Source organism: Vespa velutina, chromosome 15 (genome assembly GCF_912470025.1).
Source record: "Vespa velutina chromosome 15, iVesVel2.1, whole genome shotgun sequence".
Lineage (NCBI taxonomy): Eukaryota > Metazoa > Arthropoda > Insecta > Hymenoptera > Vespidae > Vespa > Vespa velutina.
This window is the reverse complement of record NC_062202.1, coordinates 2,411,530-2,426,968: the sequence shown is the minus strand read 5'-3', so window position 1 is coordinate 2,426,968 and position 15,439 is coordinate 2,411,530. Positions and strand designations below refer to the sequence as shown.

Sequence of the window (15,439 nt, the reverse complement as noted above, 5' to 3'; positions counted from 1 at the left end):
TTCTTTTTTTTTTTTTTTTTTCTTTTTAAATTCAAGACATTTTCATTTGGATCAAAATTCTCAAATTTTTATTTTTGACAGACCAAATGATTCTATTGAATATTATTATATATAAAAATAAAAAATTTATTACTTTATCAATTAATAAAATTATAAAAATTTTCAACACCGATGTTTAATGTTACTTGTATCTATTTAATATATTTACAATAATCATTTTTTTTTTAGAGACCAAGATATTTTACTCATTTATTGAAGTAATTTTTCTGAAAAATAACTTCAAGATGTTAAATACTTTTTTCGATAAATTAACCGGTTTGTAAGTATTCTAGTCAATACTTATTTATATAATACGAGCAGATAATCTTAAATATGTGTCTTGTCAGTCAAGCACATATTAGAAAAGTTCTTTCATTAATCAGGAAAACATTCGGTAAAGTAAATCGCTGTTTTACCGAAGGTCGCTAATGAAGGGTTTTTATTTTATTACTAGTCGATAAATTTTTGGTTAGCTTCTGTTGCAAGAGATTCCTGTTCTATCGACAATTGATGTAGTAGATTACCATTTAATTGACACATTACTTTGTGTAATCGTATATTCTCGCTTTACCAAACTAAGCAAATTATTGGGTAAAAATTACATTTGCTGTATCGATTTTATAGAAATTGTTGGTAATAAGTAACAAATTATATTTTTAAATATTTAAACACATCTACATGATTTACTTTTTTGACATTTCGCAAGTAACTTTTAATTTGCTGTTCTCATACGTGACAATTAAATCACGAGGATCCACTTTACTGTTGACATATGATACTTTATCGTTTTCTGCCAATTATTACTTTTTTAATCAAGTTATATGAAATAATACACCCAACACACAAAACGAATTATAAATTAATATATTTCAGAAGATTATTTTTATGAAAATATCAAGATATTATTACTTTCACGTCTAGTCTTTAATTTAAAAAAAATTTCATAGTATTTCTAATATACATCGAGTGTTCAACGTTAGGTGAGTCTATAATCAACTTTAATGAATCAAATGTTAAAATGACTAAATCATATATCATTCTAAATGATGCAATTTTATATAGAGATATATAAAAATGTATATTTGTCGATTCCCTTCATTTTATCTTTATTCGTTTTTGCTTGATCAATCAAAAGTGCTATAATTTAATACCACTCACGATATTGCAATTTTAAACGAAATACGACCTTAATCATTCATGAATCATTCTGCGTATGCTTACGTGTATGTACATTTCGTATTTATTGATGAATTTACAGAATTGAGTATCCAACATATTACAATCAAGAGATATCGTATCATAAAATATGATAAAATATTGAATAATATTTTCAAAATATAAAATAATAAGATATTTTCGATAATAGAATATTTGATTGATATCACGTACTTATTAGGGCTACCTATGGTAGAAATAAAGTAAAAGTCGTGGGCGTGAAGGAAAGCTCTCAAAGTGAGATGGCAAGACGTGGTCAGATTCAAAGAATTCAACAGACGATGGCGTCATCAACTCTCAATCAAATATACTACCTATTTTTCTTCATTCGTTCAAAATCTTAGCTTTGAGTACGTGCTAATAACTAAAAACAATAATCGTTTATACTACTATATTATACTATATGTTATTCATTCTTAAGATTTGTTGAAATTAATAACAGCAAAAAACAATGGAGATACCTTAAGTCGTTCGAAGATTTTGAATAAAAAAAAAAAATCTTCTCTTTTTCTCAGAGGTCAAAGTCGAGTCTCGCAAAAATCTAAAATTCTCATACGCGATCCATGCTTTAAGGAATTCATCGTCAGCCGGCTGCTGACGTCATCTCCGGAGCAAGACTGGAGAACGGAGATCACGTGTTGCTCGAAAACTCAATACTCGCGCGTGTCGCGACCAATCGGCGCCGGAGAAGCATGAGTCCTGCACCCGTCTCGGTTCGGCAGCGTCGCTTCAGTCGTGCCGCGACCGTCGAATCGTGAACTTCGTTTTTTACGCTCGCTTATTCTTCCTCGTGTCTTCGAAGAGAAAGAGTGAGAAAGAAAGAAAGAAAGAGAAAAGAGATAGAAAAAGACAGTCGATCTTTTCAACGATCTTTTTACGGGAATTGACTACGACGATTCGTAGTAGACACAAGAAAAAAAAAAAAAAAGAAAAGAAAAAAAGGAAACGAAACGAAAGGAAATAGAAGAAACAAAAGAGAAATAATAAAGGCTAAAAGTAAAGGAAAGGAAAATATTTCCAACGTTTCTCGTTCTTGTTGGTCCTCCACGTCGGTGAACGACCTCGACTCGAAGGATCATGGCCAGTCACAGGGCTACCAAATCCGGTTTTGCTGCGGAAGCGCAGAGAAAGGTAACGCCTGATCCACCCACAACTACCTTTCGACCATTTCCACAATTCTATCTTTCATAGACAAGCCGATTTTCAACCCCTTGACACAGTCATACCTATATCACACATACCACCCTCTCTATCATCCCAGCAAGATGTCGATTCGTGACCTACTCACCGAATATGCTCGTGCGGGCGCGGCTCTCGCACACCTTCACATTAAAAAACTTCTCGTAAACGGCTTTATCTACAACCACTTTGTGAATCGTATTCTCTTATCTTAAATTTCTTTTGTCAGGGTTTTTTTTTTTCTTTCGTTACGTTGCTTGCCAGTCCGAATAAATTTTTTTTTGAAAAGGTAAACTCTTTCGACGTTCATACAAAATTAGACTGATAGATGATTCTTTTCTTTAAGATAAAAAGAAAAAAAAAAAAAGCAAAAAAAAGAAAACAACAAAAAGATCTTCTCAATTGTCTTTTTCTTTCCAACCGATAATATTAGAGATATAACGGGTTAAAATCAATATATTCAATACTTGTTGAAAACGAGGAAGCGGTAAATTTGAAACTTCACGATGAGTTAGCTTTTCAAATGGCAGAGAGAGAGAGAGATAGAGAGATAGAGAGATAGAGAGATAGAAAGAGAGAGAGAGAGAGAGAGAGAAAAAGAGAGAGAAAGAGAGTTTACCAAAAGAAGAATCTTAATCGTTTTCGTTGACTCTATAAGACTAGTATTAGTATTAGTATTAGTATCAGTAGATATTCTAGAATATGGTATACGTGCCACACAAACGGCGACAGCTGCTTGCCGATCGTCTCTTTCGAAGGGGAATTAAAATGAGACCTAGTTGCCGAAGAAGGGAGCGTCCCTCGCAAAACTTGCCGGCCATGGTTACACCTCCTTCTTATTCTCATTCGTTGAGAGCCTTACGAATTCTTCTTTCCTATGGTCAACGGTACTGAAGATTCTATCCTTCTTCTTCTTTCTTTTTGTCCTTGAACGAATAAAGAAACAAAAAAAAAAAAAAAAAAAAAGAAAATTTATTCAATCATCTCAATCTCTCGCGTTAATATAACAACAATTTTTAAAAAAATATATTTCTTTTTCCTTCTTTTTTTTTTCCTTTTTTTTTTCTTTTTCTTTTTTTTTTTTTTTTTACAATTTATAGAACTTTGAACTTCTTATTTTCTAAAAATCTGTTACAATGTCAGAATAGGTATGTAAAAATGATCATCGAGCATTTATTAAAGTCTAAAAATCGTTCGTATATTTATACGCAACGGAGCATACGTATTTACATACATACGCCTGTCTGTTTATCGAATCACGAAAGTGTCGTGTGGGTTGTCTCAGAACACGCACCGGAAGTCCAAAAATGGAAGCTTATTTTTCTGGATATCCCTCTCATTCATGAATACGAAGGTTGATTCTGTTTCTATTAAAAAAAAAAAAAAAAAAAAAAAAAAAAAAAAAAAAGGAAAGGAAAAGAGAAAAAAGAAATGAATCTTTTCGATGGATTAATTTAAAATCTTATTTAGATCTTGTAATCGATTTTTTTCCCCTTCTTTTTCTCTCTTGTTTCTTTGTCGTTGATTTTAAAACTGCAAAGGAAGGAATTTCTTCTGCGTACTCGTTCCTCTCGCTTTAAATCCCGATCGTTGAACATTCCTGCGGCTTGGGAGTAGAAAGAAAGAACGGTACTGCCGGCACACACGAAAGCTTTTGCCTTTCTTCTCTCGCTGAGAGAAGCTGTTGCTGTTGCTGTTGCTGTTGCTGTTGCTGTTGCTGTTGCCGCTGCTATTTAATAATCATGGCTCGACTAGCGCCGAATATGGGAATACGTCGTCTCTAATACATATCTTTCAAAGCAACGATGACTCACATTTTATCGTTTTACGTTTTACTAACTAAAACCACAAATCTTTTTGCAATTTTCGAATCAAAAAGGAATATCGAGTGAAAGAACGTACATTTTTTATTCAATTATTATTATTATTATTATTATTATTATTGTTATTATTATTATTATTATTCTTTTTCCTTTTTACATCGAATTAGATTTAATCAAATTAAGAGAAAAGATCAAATCGAAGGAAACTTTCTTTTTTTTTTCTTTTTTATCATTTATTACATATCATTTGTAATTTTCTTTCGATTAACGCATTATAACGTATGAATTTATTTTATTATAATTTATGAAGTTGGTTACATCATATCGCGAGACATATCGATTATTTCAACTTCCTGACTAAAGTAAAGGAATGACTCAAACTAAATTCTTATCCGAGATAAGCATTCTGACACGTTGAAAATAGTTCTATTGTATATATGTACATATTATAAGAGTCTTTGACCCATAAAGGAGTATAACGAGAAAAATATCACGAAACTTGTGAATTGATAATATTTTTATTTTCGTTATATCGAAGAAATTGCAAAAAGGATGAATTAAGATTGAAATTAAAAAAAAAAAAAAGAAAAAAAGAAAGGAAAAGAAAATAATAATAATAATAATAATAAAAAAAAAACAAACAAAAAAATAATAATAATAATAAAAAAAAACAAAAAAAAAATAATAATAATAAATGAATAAAGAAAAAAATAAGAATAAAACTTGATTTTATTTAGATCAATATGAATATCATAGGAAACGATCATTCCCTTAGACACAAGTATGCTCATTACAAGAGAATACACGCTTATCGTCTTTGGAATGTGGTTCTCCGACTCGTTCTTTATACTTTGGAATCACGAGATCGTGAATCTTGCTTGCTCTTGCTTCTACTAGCATACGACGAAGATTATAACCGTATGATTTCTGACAATTTCAAAGCGCTCTTTACTTTTTAATTATTTATTATTATTTATTTATTTATTTTTTTGTTCTCTTTTAATTCTAATCGAATACACGAATTTATTTTTAATCAATGACACGCGATCAGATTTCGAATAAACATTTCTTTTTTTTTCTCATTTTTCCTTGAGCAATCGTCTAACATATTCTTATCCAGGTGTTAACAGATTCTAAATCCATAATTAAAGTTATTTATATGCAGTGAGTCGTCAAGCATGACTATCTCAAATTATTATCTTGCTCGTTGATTTTCCAGTTCAAAGATCTCTCTCTCTCTCTCTCTCTTTTTGTCTCTCTCTCTCTCTCTCTCTCTCTCTCTCTCTTTCTTTCTCCTCCCCTCTCCCTCTCCCTCTCCTTCTCCTCTCATATATCCTATATACGTGTATTAAATATCGATTACTCTACGAACAAAACTATATACTATAATTAATTACGTTAGAAAGTTATATTTATTTTATTCCATATATCTTAACGAGAATTCATTAACAAGATGAATTATTCATAAGAGTTACACCTCTGTGTCTCTTAAAGTGACGAATGTACTATATCGTGTGTGTGTATGTGCTATGCATGTATGTATATATATATATATATAAAGAATTTCTTTTTTAAATCTTTTTGTTTTTTTTTTTTTTTACTTTTTTTAATTCTTTAGCAAATGAAAGAACACAATTACGATTCTTGGAATTCTTTCGAATAATTACGTTCATACGATTTTCTCGATTTATATGATTTATTTAATTGTCAAGTCTCGGAAACTTACAAGGACATTCATAATTTTTGATTCGAATTTCAATTAGTAATTGGAAATTTGTATTTATCGATCAATCTGCAATCGACACTTTGGAATTTATATTTTTCGTCGAATTGGACGTTAATTTTCTTAATTAAAAATAAACTTAGAAAAGTGAAGAGTACCTTGAGATAATCTAAACGCAGTCAACATGAAACTAACCTTAGGAGAAAACTTTCTCCATGTCGTGACTCATCCAAGCATAACTTCTTCCTTATGTCATAATATCGCATGTCGGTCGATATAAGTCTCTTAGTTGATTTTGATTATTGCATTACTTAACCGAGCATCATCTGTATACTTAATAATTATATTTTTTAGAGGAATATAGGATGAACCAAAAGTTTTTTTGTAGTTTTACAATCTAAGCGAAAAAAAAAAGAAAGAAAGAAAAAAAGAAAAAAAGAAAAAGAATTAAGCCGCGAGAAGACAGGGTCTCGAAAGAAGAATATTTAATTTTTAAAATCATCTAAGAACTTTATGGTCCACCTTGTATACGGATATATGTTAGAGTTCCTTTTTAAAAAAATTATTCCTATATGAGTTGGGTTCTTTGCGAAACGACGATCCTTTCACATTGGAAACTGGAATTAAAAAAGAAGGATGAAGAAGGTTGACTCTTGACCTCTACATTGTACGAACCAACCCTAGTTATGACCTTGCATTCTTATAAATCACTCTTTTTAAATTCCCATGAAGAGTGAAAAAGAAACTTAACTTTTCATTTTCCATTTTTCTTTTTATTTCTTTCTTCCTTTTTTTTTTTTTGTTCTTTTTCTAACGAGAACGAGTTTTATAAAATATAAATTATATATATACAAAAATTTCTCATATTTTAAATTAACGACGATCGTGATATAGGTATGTCGAGTTTACTATCTAAAAATGGCTGACTAGATCTCGGATGGTTTTTTATTCGGATGACATCAACGCGATGATTCTGTTCCCTCTTCTCTCATAATCGACACAACAATGTATCTACTTACATATGTATGTATGTATGTATGTATGTATGTATATAGATATACTTTCCTCGAAGAATCGTGAGAGAAATATTAAAACGACACAGTCGAGACTCGTTTGTGGGATTAGTCAAAAGTTATCCAAGTATAGGAATGAACATTGTCGCCAATAATCATTTAAAATTATCATTCAAAATTAATCGTCGTTCATGCATATACAAATCGAACGTAAATACATAGTATACGAATTTACAAACTATTCAACATCGTAATTATTTCTAACAAAACAATATTTTCATGAGGAACATTCATCGAAATTCTTTTCTACATTTCAATCATTTTTCTACATTCAAATATTTAAATTCCAACGATGCAATTGTATCATTAAAAATTTCTTGCCAAAAAATTATGATAATATTTACTCAATGGTATAATGTTTCTAAATAATTTCTACGAGAAAGAAATCATGCGTTGGAGGATTAAATGGTTATATATAAAAAAAAAAAAAAAAAAAAAAAAAAGAAAAAAACAGAAGAAGAAAAAATCACGAGAGAAAAATGAGAACTATGACGTTTTTAGTAAGACAAACGTGCGTTTAAATTCTATGTCGCGTAGTATTACGCGTAAGGAGACGTAATTCCTTTGAATCGTACACACAGGACACTCTCGTTTAGACCAACCGTATATGGTGGAGATCACACAACTGGACAACCTTCGCGTTTACTTACACATATATAAATTTATATACATATATATATATATTACACCTATATATATATGTACGTATGAGTATATACATACATATATGCTGTATAAGTCGTACGAGTAAGTAGATATTATGCAATCGTTGACCTTACAAAGTGGGTCAACGATTTAGTCTCTTTCGAGATCTTATAAATATCGATTCGAATCCGCTATAAATTCGATCGTCCTTAACCGTACTCCCTTATAAGGTGAATCGTTAAATGAGCCTTTGAAAATTCCTTTAACAGTTACAAATCCATATTACATGGTATCATCAAATATCATCCTCGATGAACGATCTACCGAAATGGAAACTGATTCGTTCGTCGTATTTACATTATTTGTCTTTGAAACTAATAGAGATAAAGGGAAATAAAATATAAACAAAAGAAAAAATATAATAGAAAAGAAAATATAGGAGTCAAGTACTATATATCTACAGGTAGGGACAAAAGTTCTCGAATGATTTTAAGAATCGATTACTCCTTTCCGAAAGTATCAACTTTTATCAAAGTTAATTCCTAGTTTTACGATATGAAGAAAACAGAAAACAAAAAAGAAAAAGTAGAAGAAAAAATAGCTTAATAAGAGTCTCATTGAAAAGGAATTAACTGATTTTTAAAATCATCTAGAAACTTTTGATCCACCCTATATATATATATATATATACCATACTATGCTTATAAGTCAATGAAAACTGATTTATTCTGAATCGAGTCAAGTTGGAACTAAACATTGGAATCTTTTCTTTGTTCGGTAAATCGTATAATAATGATAATGAATGAATATAAATAAAGACAGAGAAAAAAAGAGAGAGAAGGAGAGAGAGAGAGAGAGAGAGAGAGAGAGAGAGAGAGAGAGAGAGATCATAAGGCTATCGCTAAGTTGTCGAGGCTCTTTCTCGTTCGAAATGGTCGATAAATTAATTGATCAAGGCAGAGAGATATCTTCTGAGAAGCCTTCGACTGTTCTCTTCTCAAAAATGATGTCGGGTAAAGGAAGAAACGCGTAAGGGTCGATCCGTCTCGCTCTTTATCGTCGACATATAAAGTCGCGTTCTCTCTCTCTCTCTCTTTCTTTCTCTTTCTCTGTCTCCCTTTCTCATTCTCTTTCTGACCTGATTTTCATGGCCGTGAACGTGCGAACGTGTCATTAAGCCGATCGTCATCGTGCCGTGACCGTGAGACACACGTGGGGAGTCACGCATGGTAATCCTTTAATTATCAGTACTTGCCCTCGGGTGCACTTTTAACGCGAATGCGACTCCGTTCTCTCGCTCTTATATTAGTAGAACGAATTGAAACGAACCAATCTCTGCTTTTCTCAAGTTATATTTGTAAACGCACGCTCCTAATGGCATATTCAAATATATGTACTTTGAATTTTTTTCTTTTTCTCGTCTTTTTTTTTTTTCTTTTTTTCTTCTTTTTTTTTTTTTTTTTTTTTTTTTTTTTTTTTTTATCCTTTCTACGACTTCTCAATTTTCTATCATCGCTTTTGAATAATCGTTCATTCATCACGAATATAATTATAATATTATATATTTAGTTAAATAAAATTCGATAATTTTTTCCTATGAAATTTATTTGTATACATTATTTTTATATGCATATATGTATATAAATATAAGTATAAGTATATATATATATATATATATATATATATCTTTTTTTCTTTTTTTAATTTTTTAATTTAGTCAATTATATGAGCTGATTGAATTAAGATTATTATAATTTCGATAATCTTATTTTTTTGCATTTTGAATGTGTGTAATACATATAAAGATCTAGTCATATATCGAAGAATATCGCAATACCTTGATGAATTGTTATTATAAAGCATAACAGACAGAGATATATACGTGATAAGATAGATAAGGCTTAGCGAATCATGAAAATATTTCTTTCCACACGTATTTACACGTACATTAATACCGCGCCACTGTAAGCCGAGATATCAATATACTTGGGAACAATAAAATAATGTTTGAAGTAATCGATCGATATCATTTATTATATGTTCGTTTCCTTATTTTCACGAAAAATATGATATTAAATAAGCTCATTGGTGATCCTGATAAGATTTTTCTTTTTATACTTTTCTTCTTTTTCGAAACATGAACGATTTGATGATCGAAGAATTTTTTATCGTTTCTAGATAAAAGACTGTGTTTATCTTTTTTTTTTATCTTTTTTTTTTATCTTTTTCTTTTTTTTCTTTACCTTTATTATTTTTTTTTTTTTTTTTAATTTCAACAAATCACCTTTGATGAACGATGGAATTTTCTATATTAAATGTATACTGTCACAAACATTTTTCTATATCTATTAATAACATTTGTCGCTATTAACATTTCTTATACTACTATTATTATTATTATTATTATTATTATTATTATTACTATTATTACTGTAGATTTTTATTTATAGAAATACACGCTTGAAATATAAAATAGTGTAATAAAATTTTTTGTATTGAACATTCATTTTTATAAACATTTTTATACCATTTAATGACATTTCTTATCATAATCATCATTATTATTATTATTATTATTACTATTATTATTATTATTATTATTATTATTATTATTATTATTATTACTATTATTATTATTATCATTACTGTTATTATTGCGGAATTTGTTCGCTTGAGAATTTCGTACTGAATACATAGAGGTGTTATCGCTGACGTAGCACAGGATGAGAGCAGGCTGTCCCATACTAGAAATCGCTCAACGGTTTTGCGGTTACCGGTAGAAAATAACTGCCTGTTAAATATCTTTATGTTAGAGAAAAGTTACATACGTAGTGGAAAACGTAATTCGTCATTTTATCTTTAATATATTTGCGAATAAGAAAATTGTGAATCTTCCTTTTAGTTCCTCTCAAAACTAATCTTCTTCACTCTTCTCTAAATTCTTCTTATTTTCTTTTTCCTCTCTTCTGTACCTATTTCTCCCTTCGTAGAAGGTTTCATTATATACATACATACATACATACATACATATGTGTGTGTACATTTACACACACACACACATATACATATACAAATGTTCGCTGATGTTTAGAAAGTTCAGCTAACGGATACGTATACCTGCCTACCTTTTCTACCTGCATCAGGTATAAAGTAAAAAGAAAAAAAAAAGAAAATTTTTAGCGGGAAATTTGAATTCTTACCTTATACCGTCACGTTTCTAATCGATTTATTAACTACAACGTAACATAACATTCTTCTGATACATCGTCGATATCGACTTTATAACGGTTACAACGAGTTTCTGACGAAACGCTACAATAGTTGTTCCTACTCTCTGTATTCACGATACAAGCGTGCAAATCTATCGATTAGATAAACCTTTATCCAATGACATCATGCGTATAAACGAGGACACACGTCGAAACTCTTATCATCGCAATTCTTTTAAAAATATCGTTACTGGTATTTAAAAAAAAAAAAAAAAAAAAAAAAAAAAAAAGAAAAGAAGGAGGCAGTGGGGAGAGAAAAAATTATAGGAAAAGAAAATGATTCGATTCGTTCTAAAATAATTTTAAAACGGATTAATGGAAACACGAGAATTATCATTATTATTTGTTTTCATCATTTTTCAAGAGAAAAAGAAGTATAATAAGATATTTTGTCACTGATACGTTGCCAATAAGCCATTCCTTTTTTCCCTGTTAATAAAATTATCGTAGACTTACTTAATACCTAAATATAGACATGATCATGTCCTACATTATGACAACTGCTGTAGTATCGCTACGATAACATTCTCAAAAAAGGGAGAAAAACGAGGAATGAATCAATTGATCCATTTTTAGTTATGAAATATATAAATTTATGTTTCGTTGTGTATACCTAATAATTAAAAAAAAACATTAAAAAAAAAAAAAAAAAAAAAAAAAAAAAAAAAAAAAATGTTCACGCGCGTTAAATTTTAACGACGAATTATAAATAGTCGATATGACGTTTTCTTTTCGATAAATTTTTTCAACAGGAAAATAATTCCACTCTCCAGACTTAGGTATACTTATTACCTTCCTGAGAATAAATCGTTTGGTCGGACGCTTATGACTAATAATTTTCCTTCCACGAAGAAGCTTGTTCGAACATAAAAGGACGATTTTTATTTTATCCTTTTTCTTGTCTTTTTCTCGTCTTTTTCTTCTTCTTCTTCTTCTTCTTTTTCTTTTGAGTTCTGAACGACGTCTCAGGTAAAAGTGAATAAAGCGGAGAATGAGAATGCTTCGTATAAGATTTATGTTCTACCATTGCTCCTTCTTCGAGTACTAAGATCAACTAAACGAAAAAGATTGTTGTCCTTAAACCAGATCCTTGCTCTCTCTCTCTCTCTCTCTCTCTCTCTCTCTCTCTCTCTCTCTCTCTTTCTGATAATGTGGCTCTAAATAATGTAGTAACGTAACGTGTAAATACTCGTCATCTACTGTTTACATTTCTTTGAATACTTATATGTATATGTATATGTATATGTATATGTATATATATATACGTATATATACGTAAATATAAGACAAATATGTTTGTATGTAAAAGTTTTTGTAACATTCGTTCTGAAGTACAACGATATGAATATTTTATTTGCCAAATGTCTAATATAAATTTTCCTTTTTACATATAATCGTTTATATAAATATCGATTATTAATTCACTTATAATTATCTTAAATTAACATTGAAACTTAAACACATTAGGAACTATTTTGCATTTGTGAAACATCTTTTTCTTTTATACAAGATATAGATTTTAAAAAAATTAGAGAATAACTTTTTATTACATCGAATATATATTACATATATACACACATACATATCGTACTACAGAAAATATGACAATGAATTGTCGTGTATATCTTCTTCTTGCTTACGAGTAAGAAAACGACTAATAATAATAAAAATAATAATAAAAGAAATGATCAATTACAAAAGGAAGGTCAAATCGTCATGTTTACTTTGCAAGACGATTTCCCCCTCTCTCTCTCTCTCCTTCTCTTTCTCCTTCTCTTTCTCTTTCTCTTTCTCTTCAGGGTAACGAAGTCAAGGTTCTTAAAGCGATAAAGTAAAAGCGCAAAAGCACGTTTTACGAGGTGCGTTCGGTAGATGCAGAAAATTTCCATCGTTGGTTAGAGCAGAACAAATGCGAAAACATTTTTACAGAAGGAGGCAGGAGCAGATGGGCAGACGGAATGATGGTATGTTGTTCTAACGCTCGAGTCGCGATCGGGATTCGCGACTAGTTTGAGACGCGTGAAGTGCATCGGGATGCATAAATTGCATACGGATGGAAAGAGAAAGAGAAAGAGAAGGAGAGAGAGAGAGAGAGAGAGAAAGAGAGAGAGAGAGGAGAAAGAGACCGTATGTCTAACGGAATATATGCATACATCGTGGAGAGATGAATGCGGGGCGTCGGTCCAACTTCGGATGCCATTCCTTTTTGGGTAAACGATGAAGTTCGATCGTTTCAATCGTCGCACATCGTTTCATTCCTTTTTTGTTGTACCATGTCCATTTTGAGAATTTAAAGATCTTTCTATTAAATTTCTTCGTCACCTTGATAAACACGTAAAGAATTGATGATTTCATCAATCTCTGTGCCCGTTCAAAGAATTTTCAGATATATTTTTCTTTTCTTTTTTTCAATTCTATAATTCGTGTTAAACGTGTATATGTATGAGATTAATTTTGATTCTTTTTTTTTTTACATATCTGTATTCTTTAAAAATAAACGTTTAAGTACTGAGGTAGAGGGATATTATATCGGTTTTAAGATCCTTTTAAATCTTTTCATTCATGAACGTGTCAAGCTGATTTTTATACTTCTTTTTACTTCTTTTTACATATACATGTACGTTGTTTAAGAGAGAACAAACGTTTAGGTACTTAGATACACACGTTGTATCGTTAAAAACGTAATGAGATCCTCCGGACGTGAATTGACTCGAATAAATCTTCTCTTCGAACGCAACGCGTTGCATATACTTATGGAGATGATCCATACGTACCAGCGGAGGAACAACGAACTGGTGTTCAAACGAGTTAGGTCAGTGACTCCAGCAGTAACGCTCATGTCGCAGAACCCTACAGGATGCGTTACTTAGAACAGTGGAACCTCGTATAATTAATAACTTGATAGGAATAGATAAAGAAGTCGTTGCTTCATTTAATGACAAAAAAAAAAAAAGAAAAAAAAAAAACAATAAAAAATATAAAAAATAAAAACAAAAGGAAAAGAAAAAACGTAACATTCGTCTTATGTTAAAAAATAAAAGAGAACGATCTTAAAAATATCTTTCTTCCTTTGTTTTTTTATAGATAAATAGTAAATACAGTGAAGAACTAGCTCAAGAATGTTTGGAATGGATCAAGACGATCACTGGTGAGGACATAAATATCAATGGTGATATGGATAGTTTCTATGAGGTTCTGAAAGATGGTGTACTTCTCTGCAGGTTTGTTTCAATCTCTATTTATCAAATAAAACATTTTCCAGCAATGCAATATCCTATTAATCTTTACGTATGTTTCCAGGTTGGTGAATGACATCAAGGAAGGATCCGTAAAAAAGATCAATAAAACGACTTTGGCTTTCAAGTGTATGGAAAATATAAATGCATTCCTTGAAGCTGCACGAGCATTAGGTGTCCCACCTCAGGAAACCTTTCAAACTGTTGATCTTTGGGAACGACAAAATTTGAACTCTGTTGTCATTTGCTTGCAATCTCTTGGAAGAAAGGTATAATTTATTTCCTTTTTCTTCTGTGTTTCTGTTTTTTATTTATTTCTTTTTTCTTGTTTTGTTTTTTTTTTTGCATTCAGTAATAATTTATTATCTCTTAGGCGGGTAACTATGGTAAGCCAAGTATTGGACCAAAAGAAGCTGACAAAAATGTTCGTAATTTCACCGAGGAACAACTTAGAGCTGGCCAAGGTGTGATAAGTCTACAATATGGTAGCAATAAGGGTGCCAATCAAAGTGGCATTAATTTTGGAAACACCAGACATATGTAAACCGTAGATTAACATGGAACAAATTCTTCCATGAGAACGCACTACTATAATTTTATTTTATTTTATTTTACTTCCATAAGTACTCAAGCTATAGATGTACTCTATCGCATAACTTTCTTCTTCAGCGGGCCAAATTCGATCTATGCGTAAGATATATATATATATATATATATATATATATATATATATATATATATATAAAATATACTTACACATATAATAGGAGTAAGCAGAGAGAAAAAATAAATAAACATACTATAAAAGACCATTTACGCGTGCGTTGAATATCGAAATAAGTATCGGTATGTTGTAAATTCTAATCTACCTGTCCTGGTAATAATAAAAGCAGATAAAAAAACAAATCAAATGTTTTAAACAATTAACAATTACTGTGCAAGTATATAGCTCTCTGGACTAAACAAGTAGAATATATACTTATTAAATCAAGAACAAAGACATATGCTACACGTGGATTTTTATATTGGACAGTGTAGAGAAATAATTGTTATGTATTACAAATATATTATAATACAGAACCATTATTGCAAAGTTACTCTGTTACTGTTACGTTAAAAAGAAACTCGTACGTGTTACAACGTAACCATATTAATTATATTACAAGTTCATGTTGCACGTGAGATATTGATGATTATAATAATCATTATATATAATGATATACGATATATAATTATA

The 15,439-nt window shown here is 30.3% G+C and overlaps 1 protein-coding gene across 1 annotated transcript; it reads left to right on the top strand.

The window, feature by feature from the left end:
• The first annotated feature begins 1,969 nt into the window (after window positions 1-1,969).
• Window positions 1,970-15,313, top strand: LOC124954280 (myophilin). The gene is made up of 4 exons (XM_047506942.1): window positions 1,970-2,385; window positions 14,051-14,187; window positions 14,267-14,471; window positions 14,576-15,313. Exons 1-4 carry the CDS (start codon window positions 2,332-2,334, stop codon window positions 14,744-14,746), a joined length of 567 nt encoding a protein of 188 aa, XP_047362898.1. The 5' UTR covers window positions 1,970-2,331; the 3' UTR covers window positions 14,747-15,313.
• Window positions 15,314-15,439: the final 126 nt, after the last annotated feature.

Bases quoted from the DNA above. Each gene is read 5' to 3' on its own strand.
- LOC124954280 (XM_047506942.1), top strand. From the start codon at position 2,332: ATGGCCAGTCACAGGGCTACCAAATCCGGTTTTGCTGCGGAAGCGCAG. The intron at 14,188-14,266 runs GTTTGTTTCAAT...GTATGTTTCCAG, and splicing joins GATGGTGTACTTCTCTGCAG to GTTGGTGAATGACATCAAGG. The intron at 14,472-14,575 runs GTATAATTTATT...ATTATCTCTTAG, and splicing joins TGCAATCTCTTGGAAGAAAG to GCGGGTAACTATGGTAAGCC.